General features: G+C 42.8%; 1 protein-coding gene and 1 long non-coding RNA gene across 3 annotated transcripts in view; one reads left to right on the forward strand and one right to left on the reverse strand.

Annotated features, from left to right (window-relative positions):
• Positions 1 to 15,535, reverse strand: part of CDK19 (cyclin dependent kinase 19) — a 221,192-nt gene extending 205,657 nt beyond the window's left edge. The window contains 2 exon segments of the mRNA XM_073337045.2: positions 15,120 to 15,362; positions 15,365 to 15,535. Coding sequence (XP_073193146.2) covers positions 15,120 to 15,362; positions 15,365 to 15,535 — 414 coding nt within the window.
• Positions 15,536 to 15,886: 351 nt separating this feature from the next.
• The window catches only part of LOC140908936 (uncharacterized), a 34,032-nt gene continuing 29,419 nt past the window's right edge, over positions 15,887 to 20,499 (forward strand). For both annotated transcript variants that reach the window (XR_012158022.2, XR_012158021.2), the window contains exons 1-2: positions 15,887 to 16,530; positions 18,236 to 18,284. This is a non-coding gene — a long non-coding RNA (uncharacterized LOC140908936). The remainder of the gene's footprint in view (positions 16,531 to 18,235; positions 18,285 to 20,499) is intronic.

Raw genomic sequence — 20,499 nt, forward strand, 5'->3', positions numbered from 1 at the left:
AATCAAATGCAAAACTTATGTACTTTAGTCACATGAGGCACAGAGATGGAAATAACCCTAAGAAAGTCATTATGGAAGAAATGGTGGAGGACCATCATAGTAGGGGATGACCTATGATGAGATGGATGGATGGTGTGCAGCAGATTACCTACTGAGTGCTCGAAGTTACCCTTCACGAACCATCACTTTAGTTAATTCTCATATGTTGTCACTTTATGTCATATTCAGACGTAAACAAATGGATTTTCTTAGTTTACTTTAAGAACTTGCTAACATGTGACCTCATTACAGCTCTCATCTATGTACTGGCCTGAGAGTTGTGAGATGCTGCTCATTGGTGTTGATTAGCTAAATGCAGATTCGTTAATTAATAGTTCAATCACACTTGCTTCTTGAACTCTCTCTTCTGCGTGTTACTGAACACCAAACTTCTTTACTATGCTTCAGAATTAGCAGAATCAAGATGTTTATAAGATTAAGAATGTTTTTCCAAACTGTAGTCTGATAAGGTGTTCAAATATTTTATATCACTTCATCACACTGACAAAAACAGGTAGTTAAGACAGTTGATTGAGCAAGTTTAAAAAGGAACAGATTAATTCCTTTTATAAATTTAGCTTGTCTGATGGATTTGCCCTCAAAAAAGCTAACAACATTTCATAAATAAACACAGTAGGAGTTAGACTGTTAGTTTAAAATGATATTTAAGAAAGGGAACAAGCTTCTAGCCAAAATACAGAACTATGCTCATTAATATTCATGTATATTTTTATACAAAGTTAGGCACTAGACCAGGGCGGGCAAACTACAGCCTAGGGTCCGCATCCAGCTCATCAGAACTCTCCTCCAGCCCAGGATCACCTTCCTCCGTTCAGTCTTTGTCCTCCAGTTGTGTTTCCAGGTGTTGAGTTGTGGGGGGAGTGAGGCCAAGTGATTATGTCACTTCCCCTCTTTTATAGTTTCTTCCAGCTTGCTGGAACGATCCTTTGCTATGACGCGTGTCAAGCAGTCTCCATTGCCTATGTGTTATCTGTGAGAAGTATACAGTTCCTGGGATAATCCTTAGGAGCATGGAGTCCCTTTAATGGGCCATCAGCACTTCTGGCTCCTCCACAGTTGCATCTGATAGGCTGGTTGTGGGTGTTCACAACCTCACAACATATTTCAGTAACACACTCATAGCAAAACTTTGTAACTTTACATACAATGATAGCACATACAATCCAACAGGATATTAATGTTTCACAGGTTAAGACTTTTAAAATGATACCTCACAAGGCATATTTTGTACAAAACATGTCATAATTATATGACAGTGGTGAATATGGGGATTCCAGGGTGCTGTTTTGAAGCACAGAGTGCCACAGTGAGATGCAGGTCTTCACCCAGGAGAGGTGACAGTTGGGAAACAGAAACTTTTACGTGGGTGCCCTTGAGGAACCAAAGAGGGGGAAATAGAGGTGCAGTTATCCTGAAACTGTGACAGACAGTACTATTCAGCAGCAGCCAAGCTACATACTTGTTACCACAAGTAGACATAGAAACAAGTTTTGTCAGTAAACAGGTATATAATTTTTAGAGCATATTCTTGTCTGGAGTTTTACTTGAAGCAAGGAATGGGTCAAGAAGTTATCCAAGGTTTCAAAAAAAAAAAATTAGTAAACCAGAACTATCCAGAATTTCCCTTACATGTGTAGTTCTCCTTCTAGATAACAATAATCCCTGCCCTCCAGAATACATAAAAAATAACCTCACTTTATTAAATACAAGTATTTGGGTGTGGAAAACTGCCAAACATGGACGGTATTATACCTCTCTATTTGGGAAAGAAAACCCCAATTTACTTCCCAACATATTGAATATTTTTCTATAAGGATTTTCAAAAGGTATTGATCGTACAATGGATAATTATTTCCCTTGATATTCTACTTCTTTGAGGAACTCTCAGGATTCTCAGTCTGATCTCAACCCTCTAGAAGTTGTCTGATTGGACTTGGGCAACAGAGAGAATTCTGCAAGATTATATCTTCAAAGAAACAGAACTACAAAGCAAGTAGTTTTTCCTCCTTTAAAGATATCATCACAAGAATCTCAGTCGGGGAGAGTAGAGTAGCTCAAGAGATGTCCCATCTAATAAGGAGAGCAATAATATGCACTGCATCACGCACAGTTGAAAATACAAGCTATTCTAAACAAGCCACCAGATTTTTTTTAAATAAAGGTTGAGAGGAGTCTGGTGCCTCCAAATATGATGCATTAAATAGACCTTCAAGGTTATGTGTCTCCATAATTAAAAAACTGGAGAAGTTGAACAGGGGACACTAAGAGAAACAAAGACTCTCAGGAGTCTGGACCTCTCTGTTCTCAAAGGCAGGTCATGGCAAGTCCGAGACATCAAATCAGGGCTTCACCCCTAAATACATGCAATTTTACTTTGGGAATGTATGTAGGCCCATGGGAGCCATGTAGCTACCAGCAACTGGTCATGATTAAAATATCTGAGGTTTCAAGTAAAACCTATCCTCCCTCTAATAAGGCTCATATTATCTAGGTCAAATTACTAGAAGATTGAAACAGACTGTAATGTTCACGGAATGGGTGTCAAGAAGTATTTGGACTACCTATAGTTTGTCAGATTGGGACCTGGAGCTAGAAAACCACACTTGGTTTGCTTATTTATGGAGTGATCCAGGGGCAGTAGTGAAGACTGGGAAGGAATAATATGTGAGACATAGAGAGAGGGGATATGGCAAAGAGCAGAGAGGGAATTCTAGGATGTTCACTAGATGAGGCAGTATAGAGAAAAACTGGTAACTCCACTTCCTCCTACGCTTGGATGACTATTTCAAACAATTGTGCCAGCAAATGACTGGTGCCAAATTTGTCAGGACTAAGTAATGATTGAGCCTTAATCAACATGAAAGGCTACAAGGACATTACTTAATCCCTGACAATCCACTGAAGCACTAGTTTGGGTCACAAGATGCATTTCAATTTTGGGGCAGGGGGGGATTATTCTCAGAGCTGCAAAATTCTCTAACAAGATCTTTGCCATGTGATGACACCATTCTTTCTCTCATTTATCCTGCAGGAGCTCCTCCAGCTACTGCTGCTGCTCAGTGTCCTGTTGCTACAAAATCATTTCTTCTGAGCCACCGCTGGGTTCCCTCCTGGTCATCACCAGGAATCAGACTAATTCAAGAGTGGGACTTCACACCTGAGAGTCTCATGACACTAGCACCAAAAAGCCCAATGGTTTCTCCGTTTCAAAGAGATACTTGCAAGATTGTTCTTACTAAGCAGATTATGATCCCATCCTTTCCTAAAAGTTCAAGTGAAGTTTACAAGCAGTTATCCTGGATACTGACTGAATCCAATATGAAAAGTGAACAATAACTGACAACTCAGGCATACTGAACATGGTGGAATCAGAAATAATTGCATTGCAAAAGATCTTAATATGACTTCTTGCATCAAGGAGTCCAGAAACTGCATTATTTACACTGAAACTAGCACTGACAGTTTGGGGAATTTATGTAAATTTATGAATTCCATGTGAGTTAATGAACCCTATTGCTGACTATGACCTTCTGTGTGTATTAAAATCTTCTGCACATGGCAGAAAATAGACAATGTCTAAGAAACTGAAATAGGAACATCAAGGACTATCAACAACTGAATAGCCTTGCCCTAGCAGAACAATGGAGGCTACCAACCAAGACTATTGACTGGTTAATGATTTATTAGCTGAAATAACCATCTATGCCACAAGCCTGTAAGAGGGAAAGGGGAGCTAACTCTTGTACATTTCTATGAGGAAAGTGTGTATAGTTAAGACATTCTTTTGCAAAGTCTGCATGTTCCTTGCTTTAACTGTCAAGTAGCCTGATAAGTTAAATCATAAACTAGAGCACTCACAAGGGTGATGCTCTGGGGAGGGCAGGCTTACACTATTGGGAGACTTGGGGGTCTTGTGGTCTTAAGCAACTAGGCACTGATCTTGTGGCTTAGAAGAACTGGGCCCCACATCCTAAGAATGGGTACTAGGCAGGAGTCTGTAACCCCAGGAGTGTGCCTGTCTTGTAGTCTGGCCTCAGATGCTACTCAGATTCAGGAGGCGTGAAGCATGCAGGATCCTAAGCTTGGTTCCAAGACAGCAGCCTGGTGTCAGATGACAAGAACAACTCAGGCAGAGCTGTAACTTTCCTTCATTCTTCTAGAAAAATAAGAGCTTTTATTCAACATCATCATGGTAAGGACTTTTGAAATGCAGTTACAGTACCCCTGATTGAAGCATATTCAGTTTGCGTTGCATAGCACAGCCGACTGAACAGATATAAAAATAATTCCCTAGTCTGGTCTAAAGTCTATCTAATACACAATTAATGCAGGTCATCATGCACGGTAACATGCCATTATTAGTCTCCAATATTAGCTAAAACTATTCTATTTACATGAACTACTCATTCAGAGTAAGTGCTATATTCTAAATACCAACACTCAGAGTAATATTTTTAGCCTATTACACTAGCATTCTGGACAACAGAACACTAGAATCATATCAACATTGTGCTTTGCAGTATTCTGATTATTCACTATTGAAGCCAAATTATTGCATACAGAACAAGTAAGCTGATCTGAGCTCTTTGTTCTCTGCCTGCACAAGTTAAGCAAAGGGTACTATTTTAGGAAGTTCACCTGCATTGCTCTTTTTATGGGCAGTATTTTGGATGTTAAAGTTTAGAACAAAGTACTTGGAATTAAGCAAGTTGATCAGCTTAAAAGCTGAGGAACTAAGATCTCTTATAAAAGTGTATCTGTATTTCAAGATGATGAGCTGTAGATCCACTTTCAGAACTCAATTTTTGCTTTGTCTGTCAGGCTATGCAACCTGTCAGAGCAGCATGAAAAGGGAGAATGTGAGAAAGGGAGCGACCATATTAAGGTAGATAACTAAGCATGCTACAGCTAGAAATTATTATTGATGTATGCAATTGAAGCATCACTATCATGCACTGTCAAAAGACTATGATACTATACATGCGCAGTATACTATTTAAAATACTTTTACCTTCATTCCTAAATGCCCAGATGAAAAACTACATTAAGATGGAGTTAAGGTTAAGAATATATATTACTATTTAGGATAAAAATACTGGAGAATATGTTGCAATTATCCCAAATTATATAACAATCATATAACTGCTTGTTGTCCCATAATAGATTAAACTGATTTTTAAAAACATTAAAACTTTTCTCCCATTGTTTCCCTATGGGGAAGAGTTAAGGTTGCTTGGTTGTGGATTTTCACACCCCTGAGCAATGTAGTTATACTGATACAAGTCTGTAGTGAAGACCTTGCTTGTGAAATTTTTGCCTACTATTTTTAGAAACACAAAGTTTATTTCTCTAATCTTTTAAAATCTTTAGTTTTCAATTTATTTACTTTTCATTTAACGACACTTTATAGATACTCAACTTCACCATTCGGCCCTGGGATATTTCACACACCAATATGAGAGAAAAGTTAAAAAAAAATAAGATGACATCTTAAAACCACAAGAGTTAGGACAGGGACTTACCTAAAATTACTATAAATTTTAAAAATGTATTAGATTGCCACTAATAGTACCCTTTTAACCTATCAGAGATAGGGATACAACCAGAAGTAAATTTATAAGGATGGCTTAGGGTTTGTCTACACTACAGAATTAGATTGACTTAATTTAGGTCAACCTAGAGCCAAGGGAGCTGTTGGTATCCACACTACCCTCCTTCTGTTTGGTAATTCTTTTGTGAAAACAACTGTCCTGAAGTGGATTCAGCATTCTTTCAGTCAAATACATCACTATTTGAAACAATCTTTTCAGTTTAATTACTACTTTGTTTCATCCAAGGCGAAACCTGAGATATTAAAAAATGCTGGTTTTGTTTCAATTCCTGAATGCCAGCAAGCAAGGTCAAGAGAAGATACATCTTTGGGAAGTAGAAAACAAAGTTTACAATTGTTTTTTCTTTACATGATTCATTTTCCCATTCAGTGTTTAAGTTATAATTGAAGGAGGAGGGGAGTGTGGAAATAAAGGAGAGGTTATGGAAAGACTATTCAGCTCCTGACAACCCCCATTCAGTCTTGCTTCTCAAACACCTTTCCTGATATTCAGTTGTCACCAGTTTAAAACTTAACACAGCAAAAATGAACTAATATTTCCTCCCAAACATTCTTTTCTTTCTCCCCTCTCTAACATCCACTGTCCTCCTTGTGCAAGGGGTTGGTAACTTATCCATTCCTTGTGGGCCCCCCTTCTCTCTCTTCAGTAAGTCAATCACTAAATCTTGCCAGTTTTTCTTCAATAGGTTATGAAAATTGGCCCTCTTATGCTATCAGTCCAGTTTTCTCTACTCCCATGACAAAAACCCTTAACTGTTTCTTATCTTGTCTCCTACTCTTGTCATCTAGATTCATCTGGTTTCCCCTTCAAATCCTACAAGCACATCACCACCTTTGTAGTGGCACTGGATGCAGTGGAAAATGATATATAATGGTGTGGTATTTGCATAGCGTGGGCAGCAGAGCCCAGAGCACCTCACATCTTTAAGAGGTCTCAGACATTGAAGAAGGGGGAGGCATGATACATCCCTAAAAAACTCTGCACATGAGAGCCTTAAGGAAAGAGCAGCAAGTATCCATCACCATTCACTTTGTCCTGTTGGAAAGTAGAGCCACTTCATCATCTCCAGCTATGTCATGTCATTTCATTCACAGTTATCAATCATGACAACACTAACTACATAATTCTTATTTCATGATTTTTCAGTGTGTTTTGCAACTAGCAAGTTGTACAGATTCATTTAATTTGTATGTGTTGCTTGTTATGGGGGTATATGGAGTTTTTTTTCTTTTTAATTACATAAATTATAGTGACAAATTTTCAGGTTCTGCTTCAAGCTAAGAAACCAACAGTAGTGCTCTACACTTACCATGCTAAGTCAAATAATATACTTCATGCAGCAACACAAGAAATTTTACTATGATAAAGTACATGGCATTGCACATTCAACACGTCAGAAGACAAGCAGCACAAGCCATTGAGTAGGACGTATGTGGGTGAATTGAGCCGTCTGACTTAATTCCCAGCTCTTCTGTAACTTGTGGTATGACTTTAGAGAAGTCTAGGGTTGCTAGGTGTCCAGTTTTTGACCGGAACACCCACTCGAAAAGGGACCTTGACAACTCCAGTCAGCACTGCTGACCCGGCCATTAAAACAGCCATTTAGTGCAGCGGGGCTAAGGCAGATTCCCTGCTTGCCTTGGTGCTGCACAGCTCCCGGAAGCAACCAGCATGTCCCTGGAGCTCCTAGGTGCAAGTGCGATCAGGGAAGTTCTACACTCTGCCTCCACCCTGAGTGCCACCCCCACAGCTGCCATTGGCTGGAAACTGGATTATTCCTATAAATAATGGGGAACAGATGCCCCAAATCATCTCTCCCTTCATCTCTACTCATGGCATTGACAACAATTAAAGGACAAAGGAGGCATCACTGGACTGGGGAGGGATCCTGGAAGAAAGGAATTCCACCACTAAGACTGCTCGAATGTACAGTAAGTCACTTAAAGACGTCCTGATTAATGTTGTTTCGTTGTTACGTTGCTGATCAATTAGGGAACATGCTCATTTAAAGTTGTGCAATGCTCCCTTATAACGTCGTTTGGCAGCCACCTGCTTTGTCCACTGCTTGCAGGAAGAGCAGCCCGTTGGAGCTAGCTGGTGGGGGCTTGGAACCAGGGTGGACCAGCAGCCCCCCTAAGTTCCCTGTGGGACAGCCGCCCAGCAGGCTATCAATTGTTGGCAGTTCAGCTGTCCCTCCTCCCACTGCCATGTGCTGCTCCTGCCCTCTGCCTTGGAGCTGCTCCTGGGAGCCTCCTGCTTGCTATGCAGGGGCGGGGGGGAAGAGAAGGGGATTAATGTCAGGGTTTCCCCTCCCCCTGCTCCTCCACCCCATCTCCATGGGGCGGGGGGACATGACAGGGCTCAGGAGGGAGGGAGCTTCCTGGCAGCAGCAGCTGCTATCTCAACTTGCTGATCTACTTAAAAAGACAGTTTACTTAGAGTGGGGTCAGTGTACATAAAGAGGCAATGCACATCTCTCTCTCACACAGGGTTTGTGCCTCTGTCTCTGTCTGCCATGCTGTCTCCCCTCCCTCCATTTGTGCTGCCTTGTAGAGTGTGAGGCTACATTAACAACGAGTTAACCCTTGAGGGCTCAGCCAAAAGCTAGTTCATCATTTAGCAGTAAGGCATTCCCTGGGAAATATCTCACCCTTTGACTTCACCACCTCAACCAAGCTTCACAATCATCATAGCTGTGTACAGTATTAAATTGTTTGTTTAAAATTTATACTCTGTGTGTGTGTGTGTGGGTGTGTGTATATAGTTTTGTCTGGTGAAAAAAATTTCCCTGAAACCCAAACATCCCCCACCCCCATTTACATTAATTCTTATGGAGAAATTGGATTCGCTTAACATCGTTTCACTTAAAGTCGCATTTTTCAGGAACATAACTACAACTTTAAGCGAGGAATTACTGTAGTGAGAGATTTTTGCTTTGAATTCACTTAGCTTGTTAGGTTAGGCGTTAGTTGAGTTCTACCTTTTATTTCTTTGTAACCAATTCTGACTTTTATGCCTCTTTACTTGTAATCAGTTAAAATCTATCTTCTTATAGTTAATAAACTTGTTTCATTGTTTTATCTAAACCAGTGTGCTTGCACTGAAGTGTTTGGGAAACTCCATTGAACATAACAGGATTTATGCATATCATTTTCTATTAAAAAAATGATAGACTTTATAGGAGCTTCTATTGTCCAGGAGAGGGCTGAGCAGTATATGACACACATTTCTGAGGGAAGTCTGGGTCGGCAAATTTGCTGGTATTCCTTTGCAGTGTAATTCAAGGGTGGCTGGCTGTAGCACCCTGGCGGTATAGCTGGGAGTAATTTGCAAGCTGAAGCGACAGTGAGATCAGGCCATGAGCGATCGCTGTCTCAGCAAAGCTGTGTAAAAGGCACCCCAGGTTGGAGAACTGAGGGAACACTGCTGTTCAACAGTACAGATTGTACCCTGGGAATTCTCACAACCAGACATTAGGAGTCCCAAGCCCCTTTCCCCCAACTTCCTCAGGGGATGCCACCCAAAAAAATCTGTTCCAACTCCTGTTTACCCTTGAACCATCTTTCTTCTATAATGAGTATGGGCATGGGCCAACTGTTGCTGGTCTGAGATAGAACATGTTGCTACTGCAGTGCACAGGATATAAATCCCACCCCACCCAAGGCTAGGATGTAAGGCTAGGATTTCCCCACACCTGGACCTGCCACTTCACTGAACAAAGTGGATGGTGCAAAGGGGAGTTCCCCTTCCCTCTCCTCACAATTCCTTAAGAAAACTCCTCCTTCTGTAGCCAGACAAGAGGACTCTACATCTAGTTGCAGTGAGTACATTCTCTCTATGAAGATATTTTAGTTAGTTTTGTCCATAAATCAGTCACTCCAGTCCCTTAGTCATTTTGGCTGCTCTTCAAATTACTTTTGATCATCTGACAACATCTCTAGTACTGCGGTACCTTAAAACTGTACAACAAATTCCTGTTGTGGACTCTCTGACTAGTACCATACAGAAAGGGTCAACGATCACCTCCATACTCCACAAAGTGAAGCTTCTGGATATGCAGCCCAGAAGTGATATTGGCATCCGGGTGAATTTGATTTAAATCATAATTTAAATCACTAGTCAGGAAGATTCAATTTAATCATGGATTTCTACATAAAAGTGCATTCTTGTTGGTTATTATAACCTTAATACATATTCTTCACAACTCAGAGATAGATGTAGGTTTCATTTTTAGAAGGTACACACTATACATTTTTCAAGTGATTTATTTTAAAAACTTTTCAGATTAGTTTTACAGCTCTATCAGAAAATGAATGATTGTTTGGTTGTTTCATTTACCAAAGCTAATTGAAGCAGATATTTATGAAGTCATTGGGAGGTGAACTATCTCAAGTTCAACAGGTTAATCATTAATATTTGGAGGATATTCTTGCCATGCTGTATTAGGAGGAGAAATCACCAGACAGACATTTAAATTGTTGTGTTTAACTAAAACAACATTATGTATTCTGGATTTTTTTTTCCTTCAACAGCAAACATATATTTTAACAAAACAAGCATATGAATTTTTGAATTTTAGTTAATACAGTTTTTTTTTTAAATCAGCTTTGTTTTTATTAAAATTGTTTTTAACTAAAATAGTTAAATGAAATATTTATAAAAAATTAAATTGACTGTCCGCCAGGTCAACATGAGAAACTTAAAATGTTGGCTTTGCAGCTAACTCAGTCGTCTTCACCTTCATTTTCCTGTTTGTTCATAATCTGGAAAAGAAAAACAAGCTTTCCTGCTTTTTCAGGTCCCAAACGATTTCTCAATTTGGAATGAATTAGTCCAAAGGAAGAAAATATTCTTTCTATACCAGTAGAAGAAGCTACTGCTGTTAAAAGTGAGATGATCACTTCAACAGTCTCTGAATCCAAGTGGTTAAGTGACTTCAGTTCACTGGTGTGACTTTCTTTAAAACATCATCAGCAAACATATATTTCTTGAATGGTTCTTATTCCCAAATCAGGTCTCTTTTACAGCCTGCTGCCATTACAGGTTTTCCCTTCTAGTGAGAGAATGGTATGGTAGATCTCAAAGCAATGAAGGCTACACTCAGAAAGACTTCAAGACTACAGGAATATGCTGCTCAGTTTCACTTTTGTTTCTAATGCCCGTCACTCCCTTCTCACATTTATCTCCAGACTTCTTCTCCTTGTTCAGATCTATTCCGCCCCCAACAATCTTCTATTCATTGTACTTTTTGAAACTTTGCACTTTGAGAGAGAGGTAAGGGATTGACTCTGTGTACACAAAATTAAAGAGGGACAATTGGGTTGAGGTTTATTTCTCACCTCGATATATCATTTATTTATTTATTTAAAACATTTTTGCTGTTAACAAGCATGTTATCTCTAGAGACACAAATCCACAGTTTGAGAACTGCAAAACTAAGCATCTCTGATGGTATCTTCTAGACTGAGCACTGAATCCTGTTGGGTAGATAGAAAGAATAACCTAAATAATCTATACAGAAGCCCCTGGAACTCTATAAGATTGGGTCCCTAATCCATGAACTATTGGAACTCATTTACAAAACTTTTCTTAAACATTACATGACTATATTGTCTCATACTATAGAATTAGAATTTATAATCCCTATTCCATTATGAGATATCTTTGAGCTATAATGTATTTTAATTAAAACTATCTTTAGATAGATTTTTTCCCTCAAAAAGCATTTTATCAAAAAAAATCCGATTTTTTTATTATTTTTTTAAATCATTGATTTTTATCCACCCTGATTGGCATTTTTGGCAACATATTACTGTCCACTATCACCTTTAAGTCCTTTTCATCATCATCTCTTTCCAGTTCCTCTTTCTCGTGTCCAGTGTAGTTTTTGGATCATTTCTCACACAGATGTATTAGCTACCATTGTTTGAAGTTCAGTCTCATTTTATTTCCTGCCAATATTTCTAACATTTTAATGACTCTAGGTACAAGTCCCTTATAATCTTTCCAACACCCATTTAAAGTATACGAGCAATATCCCCATTTTACAAATGGAAAAACTGAAAGTGCACAAACAACTTTTAAGTTTAAGACAGAAAAATTATACTTGGGGGGGAACCAACTCTTACAAGTAACTCAAAGGATTATTATAACAAAGATTTTTTCAGTTTACCTGATGTGTTTGACAGCACTGTGAGTATAGTCAGTTAAACTATTATTTCTTATTGTTTCCAAAGATTTTTCACGCAGTAACAAGGGTGAGAAGAGCCATAAAAAAGGAAAATGTAATTGTAAAATCACCAAAATTATCAGGGGAGCTCAGGGTCACCTGTAGTAACTGGAACTCCTTTTAATTCTCTTTTTGAAATTAACTAGACTTTATGCTGAAGGCTACAGCAGTCAGCTTTGGAGCTGGAATCAGATTTTCTGACTCCCAGTCGTGGACTTGGGCCAGTCCTCAGTCTCTCAACTATTAGTCTAGCCTCAGCATTATACCCTACTAACTTAGACCACGTCTACCCTACCACTTATGTTGGCAAAACTTATGTCGCTCCACTCAGGGGTGTGAACAAAACACCAACACCACCCCACGTGACACGAGTTTCTCTGCTGTAAGTGGCAGTGTGCACAGCTCTATGTCAGTGGGAGAGCTTCTTCCACCGATACAGCTACCGCTGCTCGTTGGAGGTGGTTTCATTATGTTCACAGAAGAACTTTCTCCTAACGGCACAAAGCGCTACACGAGAGGTCTTACAGTGGTGCAGCTGCATTGGTGCCACTGTAAGCTCTCTAGTGTAGACGTAGCCTTAATGTGTCTTGCAAATTTAGCAAAAAGAAAAGGAGTACTTGTGGCACCTTAGAGACTAACCAATTTATTTGAGCATAAGCTTTCGTGAGCTACAGCTCACTTCATTGGATCCATACTGTGATCTGTAGCTCATGAAAGCTTATGCTCAAATAAATTGGTTAGTCTCTAAGGTGCCACAAGTACTCCTTTTCTTTTTGCGAATACAGACTAACACGGCTGTTACTCTGAAACTTGCAAATTTAGATTACTCTAACAAGCTATTTACCTGTACCAGGAGATCACAGAGGAATGTGTTAAAACTGAACCCAATACAGATTGCCCTCCACAGCACTGCACTGGACAGAACTCTAACCACTTTGTGTTCACAGTCATTCCTTTGTAAAGTGATAATGGAATTTAAATGATAATCAGTTTGTATTTTTAACATCCTGTTGCTTTTCCAAAACTCCACTTGACTATACTGATGGAAGTCTACATAGAATTAGTCATCCGTGGAAAGATAAGAACTTACAAGTGTCTTTAAAAACTGAATGTGTACAGAGCAGCTCTGTAAATACACCCTTATACACACACACACACACACAAAATAGTTTTGTTTAAAAAAAAAACAAAACACTGAACACTATCCTATGTTCCTATAGGTCTGAGTGATTTGAATGAGGTGTTTAGAATTATATTCTCCAGCAAATATTCATGCTGTCTGAAGTGTTCATCAACATTTGATTTTTTAAAACCTTAGATACAGCTAAGTTTTAATCACAGAATTGCAATACAATGAAATGAGATGAGCAAGGAATAGTAACAGCTAGCTAGGGCACTACAATCCCACCCGTGCAGCATAATAGGAAGGAGAGCAGCACATCTCATTCTCGGCCTAGCTATCAGGTAGTATGGATCATAGAATATCAAGGTTGCAAGGGACCTCAAGAGGTCATCTAGTCCAACCCCCCTGCTCAAAGCAGTACCAATCCCCAACTAAATCATCCCAGCCAGGGCTAACATCTAACAATTACCAGACTTATTAGAAACTACAGCACAGTTCTACACAGTAGTGATTGGAAAAGTAGAAGCATTCACAGCAGGTCATTCTTTTGGATTTTAAAAATAATTTTGATGAAGCATTGGCACCTTCTGTGTTCAGGTAGCACACAATACCCCTAGGGGATTTTCCATATTTAAAAACCTCACACATTTAGTAGACATACTGAATTACCTCACTAGGACAACAAGAAAACCTAACTTTTTAGCACCACTTCACTCAATTTGTACTAGACTGTGCTATTAAATGTATCACAAAATGGATAAGGGACACTTACCACCACCACATTACTGAGCAACTAATAAATTTCATATCCTTAACAATTCTGAGGTTGGGGATGAAAATATTTATTCAAAAACAAAATAAGATGTTTGACGCAACACTTGACAGAGACCTCCACTCAGCCCATACAGAACACACTGGCTAGCATGAATATACCCAGAATACTCTTTAATTTGGTTTATTTGTGTGGAACGGGGTTGTTTGTTAGCTTTGTCTTTTTTTTTTTTTTTTTTGCTAAAACACTCAGGGCCTGCTTGGGGCCCTGAACATAAGTGCTTAATTAGCACATTTATGAGCTATATGAAGCCCGGATGTACCAATCAGTGGAGTTGCACCTGCATCTCACCACCACCTCCACACAAAGTCATGTTTTGTAAATACGTTTTTTGAAAGCTGGATTTTCTACTTTAATACAACGTTTACAAAACTTTTTCAAGAGTTAGGTTATTTAGCCTATTTTTCCCTTTGCCTCACCATCCCTCATGACTTCAAGTGAAACAGTAAAGTTACTGGGTGGAGCATGGGGCAGAAAATTGCTGGTGCCCATCTTTTGCAGGGAGAAAGGGACACTGAGACACACACACATACTTTACTACCAAGGCTACCACAGGTCATCCTCAAGCCCTTACCCCAATCAGGACACCCTGACTCCCCCACACCCCCCTCCTACCACCCCCCACACACATGCACAAGGGCTCTCCCCAATCTCCCTGATACTGCTCACCCACCAACACACACACACACACTCCCCACTTTCACCCCAGGGCTGTCCCCCTCCCACAACCAACCCCCATCTTCACCCCAGAACTGTCCCCTCCCTCCCACTGCCCCCCACCTCTACACCCTGGCTCTCTCCCTCCCACTGTCCCCCCCAAAGCCAACCCCACCTTCACACGCCCCTTGTCCTATGTCGTCCACGTCCACCCACCCACCCACCCCCCGCCAGCTCCCCCTTCGCACCCGGACTCGCCGCACAACTACCGATTCCCCGCAAGCCGCGCTCCCCTGTATATGTGGGGCAGGCGGGGATTTCTGGGAATTCCCACTGGCGGGGGGCGCGGCAGCCAGCCCCGCCCAGCCCCGCTGTCACCGCCAGCCCCTGCCCCCAGGGGCCACCGACAACCGCAGCCTCCCCCGCGCCCACCCCACGGCGCGAAGCTGCGGGGTCGAGATGGTGCCCCGGGAGCCGGCCGGCGGGGGGGGAGCACACCCAGGGACTCACGGCACCGCGGCCGCCCCCGGCTCCCCGCCGCCCCAGGAGAGCCGGGGGACCGAGCCAGGAGCCCCCGTTCCGTGCCAGCGCCGCCTCCCCTCTTACCCGTCCTTGCGCCGCGCTTTGTAGACGTGCCCATAGGTGCCTCTCCCCACTTTGCAGCCCTCGTACTCGAACAGATCCTCCACCCGCTCGCGCTCGGCCGCCAGCTTGGATTTGAACTCGTAATCCATGGCTCACCCATGGGGGAGGGGGGCGCGGCGGGATCAGCGCCCCCAGCGCCGGGAACCCCCTCCCTGCACCATTTCCTTGTTTTGGGTTGCGGTGTGTTTTTTTTTTTTGTTTTTTGTTGTTGTGTGGGTTTTTTTTTTTTTTTTTTGCTCCCCTCCGCCGCCACCCGCTTCAACTGGGGCGGCTCGCAGCGTCGCGCGGAGCATTCTGGGACTGGTAGTACAGCTGGCGGCAGGGGTCCGAGGGCCCCTGGCGGCAGGCGGCGGTGGGCGAACTACATTTCCCAGCATGTCCCTTAACACCCTGTCCCTGTCAGCGCCTGCGCTCTGGTCTCCCTGGGCTGTTGAGCGTTTCAGCAGGCGCTGGGAAGTTGCTGACTCTTCACTTTGCCCGGCTGAGGGGGAGCAGCGGCTGCATGAGGTGGGGGTTCGTAGGGAGACCGTGCTCCATGCCTGCGCCGCAGCTGCCGCCTCAGCCCTTCGGCTGGGGGGGGGGGGGGGGCGGGGGGAATGGGAAGGACTCAGGTGCTGCCTGGAACTTGTTTATCTCGTGAGCTGCCACTCAAGCGGTGGCCCCGCCTTCCCCCTCACCTTTCTTCCCGATTGGCCCAGGCTAACCCCACCCATTCGCTCCTTGGGCCACGGGCATAGGCGGGAATGGCTGCCCTGCTCGTCAGTCAGGGGCCCTGGCACGCGCTGCTGGGGCGGAGCTGCTGTGGACAGAGCGGCCGGGGCCGTGGCAGCGCGGAGCGGGAGCTGCCTTCTGTGTTGCGCGGCTGCCCTCGGCCCGGCCTCGTGCCTCGCAGGGTGGTGTTGCCTGGACGGGGCAGGTGACGGCTCCGAGCGGTTGCGGAGGGGATGGAGCTGGGGGGTCCATCTGTCCTTCCCCCGAGGGGTCAGAGGCGGAGAGAGCTGCCCCTCCCTGTGTAGCCCCCGCCCCCCCCCCACACCCCCTTTGCAGCAGAGCGGGGCGGGTCTGTCACCCTCGGCCCCCAATAAAGTGCGGGCAGAAGAGGCCCGGCTGGGTAACGCTTTAGTTTCCTTCCCGACCAGACCAAGAGGACAAGAGATCTGAAGGTGTCCACTAAATCCTGCATTGCACGCTGACATTGCACTAGGGCAGAACCATGGCTTAAGGAAGTGTTGCAAAACCAAAGGTTTGCCCAGAACTCGCTTCACAGAGGTGAACCTATATGGCCGGCCAGCCCATGGCGGTGGGAGTGAGACACCATGTGCACTCCTGACTCACCATCGACCTGACAACATCCCCAAGAGGCTACTACTCTGTAAGAGGAATCATCTAGTCTTAAATCCGTCTTAAGCATGATTATCAAGAGAAGGGTTACATCCTTGGTGTACATTTAAGTTGGGTTGGAATAGCTACTTCAGTTAGAGGTGCAAAAAAACTACACCACTGATATCCATAGCTATGCTGACAAAAACCCCACTGTAGGCACAGCTATGTTGACAGAAAATGAGGTCTGTCAAAATAACCAGTTTTCAGAAGTGAGCTGTAGCTCACGAAAGCTTATGCTCAAATAAATTTGTTAGTCTCTAAGGTGCCATAAGTCCTCCTTTTCTTTTTGCGAAATAACCAGTGTCATTCAGGCACGTGATGTTCCTACAACAAATCTGTTGTTACAGGTTGCATCTACATTACAGGGCTATGCGAGCATAGTTATACCTAGGGCCCTACCAAATTTACAGCTGTAAAAAATGCATCACAGACCATGGAATCTGGTCTTCTGTGTGCTTTTACCCTATAAAATAAAGATTCCACAGGGGAGACAAGCATTACTTAAACTGGGGGTCCTGACCCAAAAGGTAGGGGATTGCAAGGTTATTGGAGGAGGATCGTGGTATTGCCACCCTTACTTCTGAACTGCCTTGAAAGCTGGGTGGCTGGAGAGTGGTAGCCGCTGGCAGGGGACCCAGCTCTGAAGGCAGCAGCACAGAAGTAACAGTCGCAATACCGTACCAGGCCATCCTTACTTTTGCACTGCTCCTGGCACTGGCACTGCCTTCCAAGCTGGACTCCTGGGCAGCAGCTGATGCTCTCCGGCTGCCCAGCTAGGAAGGCAATGCCACTGCCAGCAACAGCGCAGAAGTAAGGGTCGCAATACCATGCTCCCCCTACAATAACCTTGTGACCCCCCCTGCATACCCTTTTTTGAGTCAGGATCTCTATAATAACAACACCATGAAATTTCAGATTTAAATATCTGAAATCATGAAATTGACCAAAATGCACTGTGAATTTGGTAGGGCCCTAATTATAGCGATACAGGCTACATAGGGTAGACATATGTTTCAAGCTGTTCTCAGAATTTTAGTGATATATGGTCACATATAACCTTTTTTTTTTTTTAAAGGAGAAGCCATTTTGGCTTTTTTTTAACTGAAAATCAGTGCCATAAGGACTTTGCTCTATCAACAATGTAAACCTCTATTATCAATTCTTCCATTATGCATGGAAAAAACTTCCCATCAAATCAATAAAGCTGCCACCTTATCCTCAACTCACTTCTGCCATGACACCTACAAAACACTGACAGGTGATGTTGGCTAGGCATGGCAGGTGGTAAACTCAGACTATTGGCTAATATGCAAAACATACTTGTTTTACTTTTACCTTGTCATCCCAGAAATATCCTTTGTTCAATGAATCTACTTGTTGCTGATTATTATAAACAAAGACTGAGTTCTCTGGGGAGGGCCTGTTTTCTTGTTACTCATGTAGCAAGGTATGGACCTGAGTCTTGATGTGAGCTTTTTGGTGCCTTTGTATTGTCAGTGAATTCTAAACAATGTGAAAACATAACTTCATAACCAGGCCAATATCAGTCCTAAATATATTGGGCCTACAAAGGAGTCCTCAAACAGACATCGTGAAAACTAAGTGTTGAAGTTTTAGAGACTAAATTACTTTGAGCTCTCAAATATTTTAAATACTTTATTAATTTTTGAAATGTTTTTCTGCTTATTTTGAAGCTTCTCTCCCTTGTTTGGAGGCCTCCATGACTTAGTGTTTGGGGCTAAGGTAAGTAGAAGAAATTTGTCTTAATTGGAACCTCTAAATCGAATTTTGTATAGTGGTAAGTGTTTGGATTCAAATCCTGCACCTGATTGGTACGGCAATCATAAAGGGCTATAAAAGTCGTGACAAGAAGCTTGTATCTGAAGTGGCAAAGGGGGACCATAATTATTCTAACATGATCATTTTTTTTTAGAAAGGTACATGAGTCAGCTTTGCTTCTGCCATAGCTCCAAGTGCTTGTGAATCAGAATTGTCTGATAGCCTGCCTTCTCACTATGCAAGCTTCTCTAATGGTGGATGCTGTCCTCAGCCGGGATTTATTTGTAGATACCAATAAATAAAAATCCATAAGGCCTGATCTTGAGCTGCTACATTGCTGTCTTGCCCAGTGAGAGGTATCAATCCAATGTTAACCAATATAATTAAATAAAATTACATACTTCAGAAGTGTTAATAAAAGTGTTAATAAAAATAAAACCACTATAGAGTTACCCTCTGTGGTCAAAATAATGCTTCAGTATTTCCCATTTCTCACATTTTTCCCCATCCTAAACTTCTGTCATCTTCCTAACTAAGCAACTCCAACTTCTCCACCATAATTTATCTCCCATTTGAAATCCCAGCTGTCTTTTTTATCATCTTTGTTTCTCTTTTCAAACACTCCCCACCTCCTCCTGCCTCCACTTTTCTGACAGTATTTCACCAGTTTCTTCTGAGAAAAATTGACAAAAATGCAACAAGCCCTTCGCCTTTTCCTCACCTTCCCTTCCCCTCCTACAACTCATTTTTCCCTGTCACTGATACAGAAGTTTGTCTGCTCTTGTCCTCTAGCATCTTCATTAACCCCATCCCACCTCCTGATCTCTGTTGCACCCACTCTTATCTCCTCCTTTATCCTTCTCCTTAACCTCCAGCTCTTCCCTGGTTCTCTCTCCTCATAATACAAGCATGCTTCAGTCTCTCCCATCTTAAATCATGCCACCCTTGAACCACTTTTCTCTCCAACTGACATCTCTCTCCCTTTTATCTGTTTCCTCATTCCAAATCCATCCTAGACCCTTTCCAATCTAGCTTCTACCCCTTGCACTCCAATGAAATGCCTCACTAAAGCTTTTAAACTCAGAACCAGTACTCCATCTTCACTCACCTCAACCTGTCAGCTGTCTTTGATACCACTGATGGTGTTCTTTTGATATCTTATTCTCCCTTGGCGTCCATGACTCAGTCCTCTCCTGGTCCTCCTTCTGCATCTCTAATCACTTCTTCAGTATGGTCTTCAGATCCTCTTGTTTCCCCACTCCAACATTTGGGGAAGGGTGGGGGGCAGAAGGCTTCACTATGGTCCCCCTTCTCTTTACCCTCTATACCTTATGTCTACATAAACTAATCTGCAAATTCAACTCATTTCTATGCGGAGAGCTCATAGATCCACATCTATTCTATACCTGTCTCTTTCTATCCAAACTGAAGCCTCAGCCTGTCTCTGACATTTCCTTGTGCACCTGCAGCCATTAGCTTATACTCATGGCCAAAACAGAACTCTTAATCCTCCAGTCCCTCTTTTCTCAGGGAATGTACAACACCTCCATCCCTGTCTCTCAAGCCCAGAACATTCAACTTTGCATTCTCTCTAAATCCTCACATCATGGTTGTGTCAATCTAGGTCAAATCTTATGCAGAAAAAAATCTAAAATACTGCCTTTCCTATCCATCCACACAACTGAAACTCTCATGATCTCATTATTAAGGACCTCATTATCTCAGGCTATATCTACACTACAGCAGCTACAGCGGCACAGCCATGGGCGGCGCATGCACCCCTCATTCAGGGAGGCTAGGCCCCTGCCCTGCCACTTCCACCCAAGACCCCTCCCCACTACCAGTCAGTCTGCTGGCGCAGCCCCGCACCTCAGCTGGCACCCGGACCAGCCCTGAACCTGGGCTGGCCCACTGGCACCCAGAGCAGTCCAGGTGAGCCCCCCAGGGCTGTGGCGGGGAGCATTAGAGGAGGTTTCAGGAGGCTTAGTCTCCCCCAGCCTCCATTACCTGCTGCACATGGACACAGCTGCACTGATGCAGCTGCACTGCTGTAGTGCTTTTGGTGAATACGTTCTAAGTCGACAGGAGAGAGCTCTCCCATAGGCTTAATAATTCCTGCCTCCATGAGAGGTGGTAGCTATGTTGGTGGGAGAAGCTCCCCTGATCATATAGCACTTTC

Source organism: Lepidochelys kempii, chromosome 3, assembly GCF_965140285.1.
Source record: "Lepidochelys kempii isolate rLepKem1 chromosome 3, rLepKem1.hap1, whole genome shotgun sequence".
Lineage (NCBI taxonomy): Eukaryota > Metazoa > Chordata > Testudines > Cheloniidae > Lepidochelys > Lepidochelys kempii.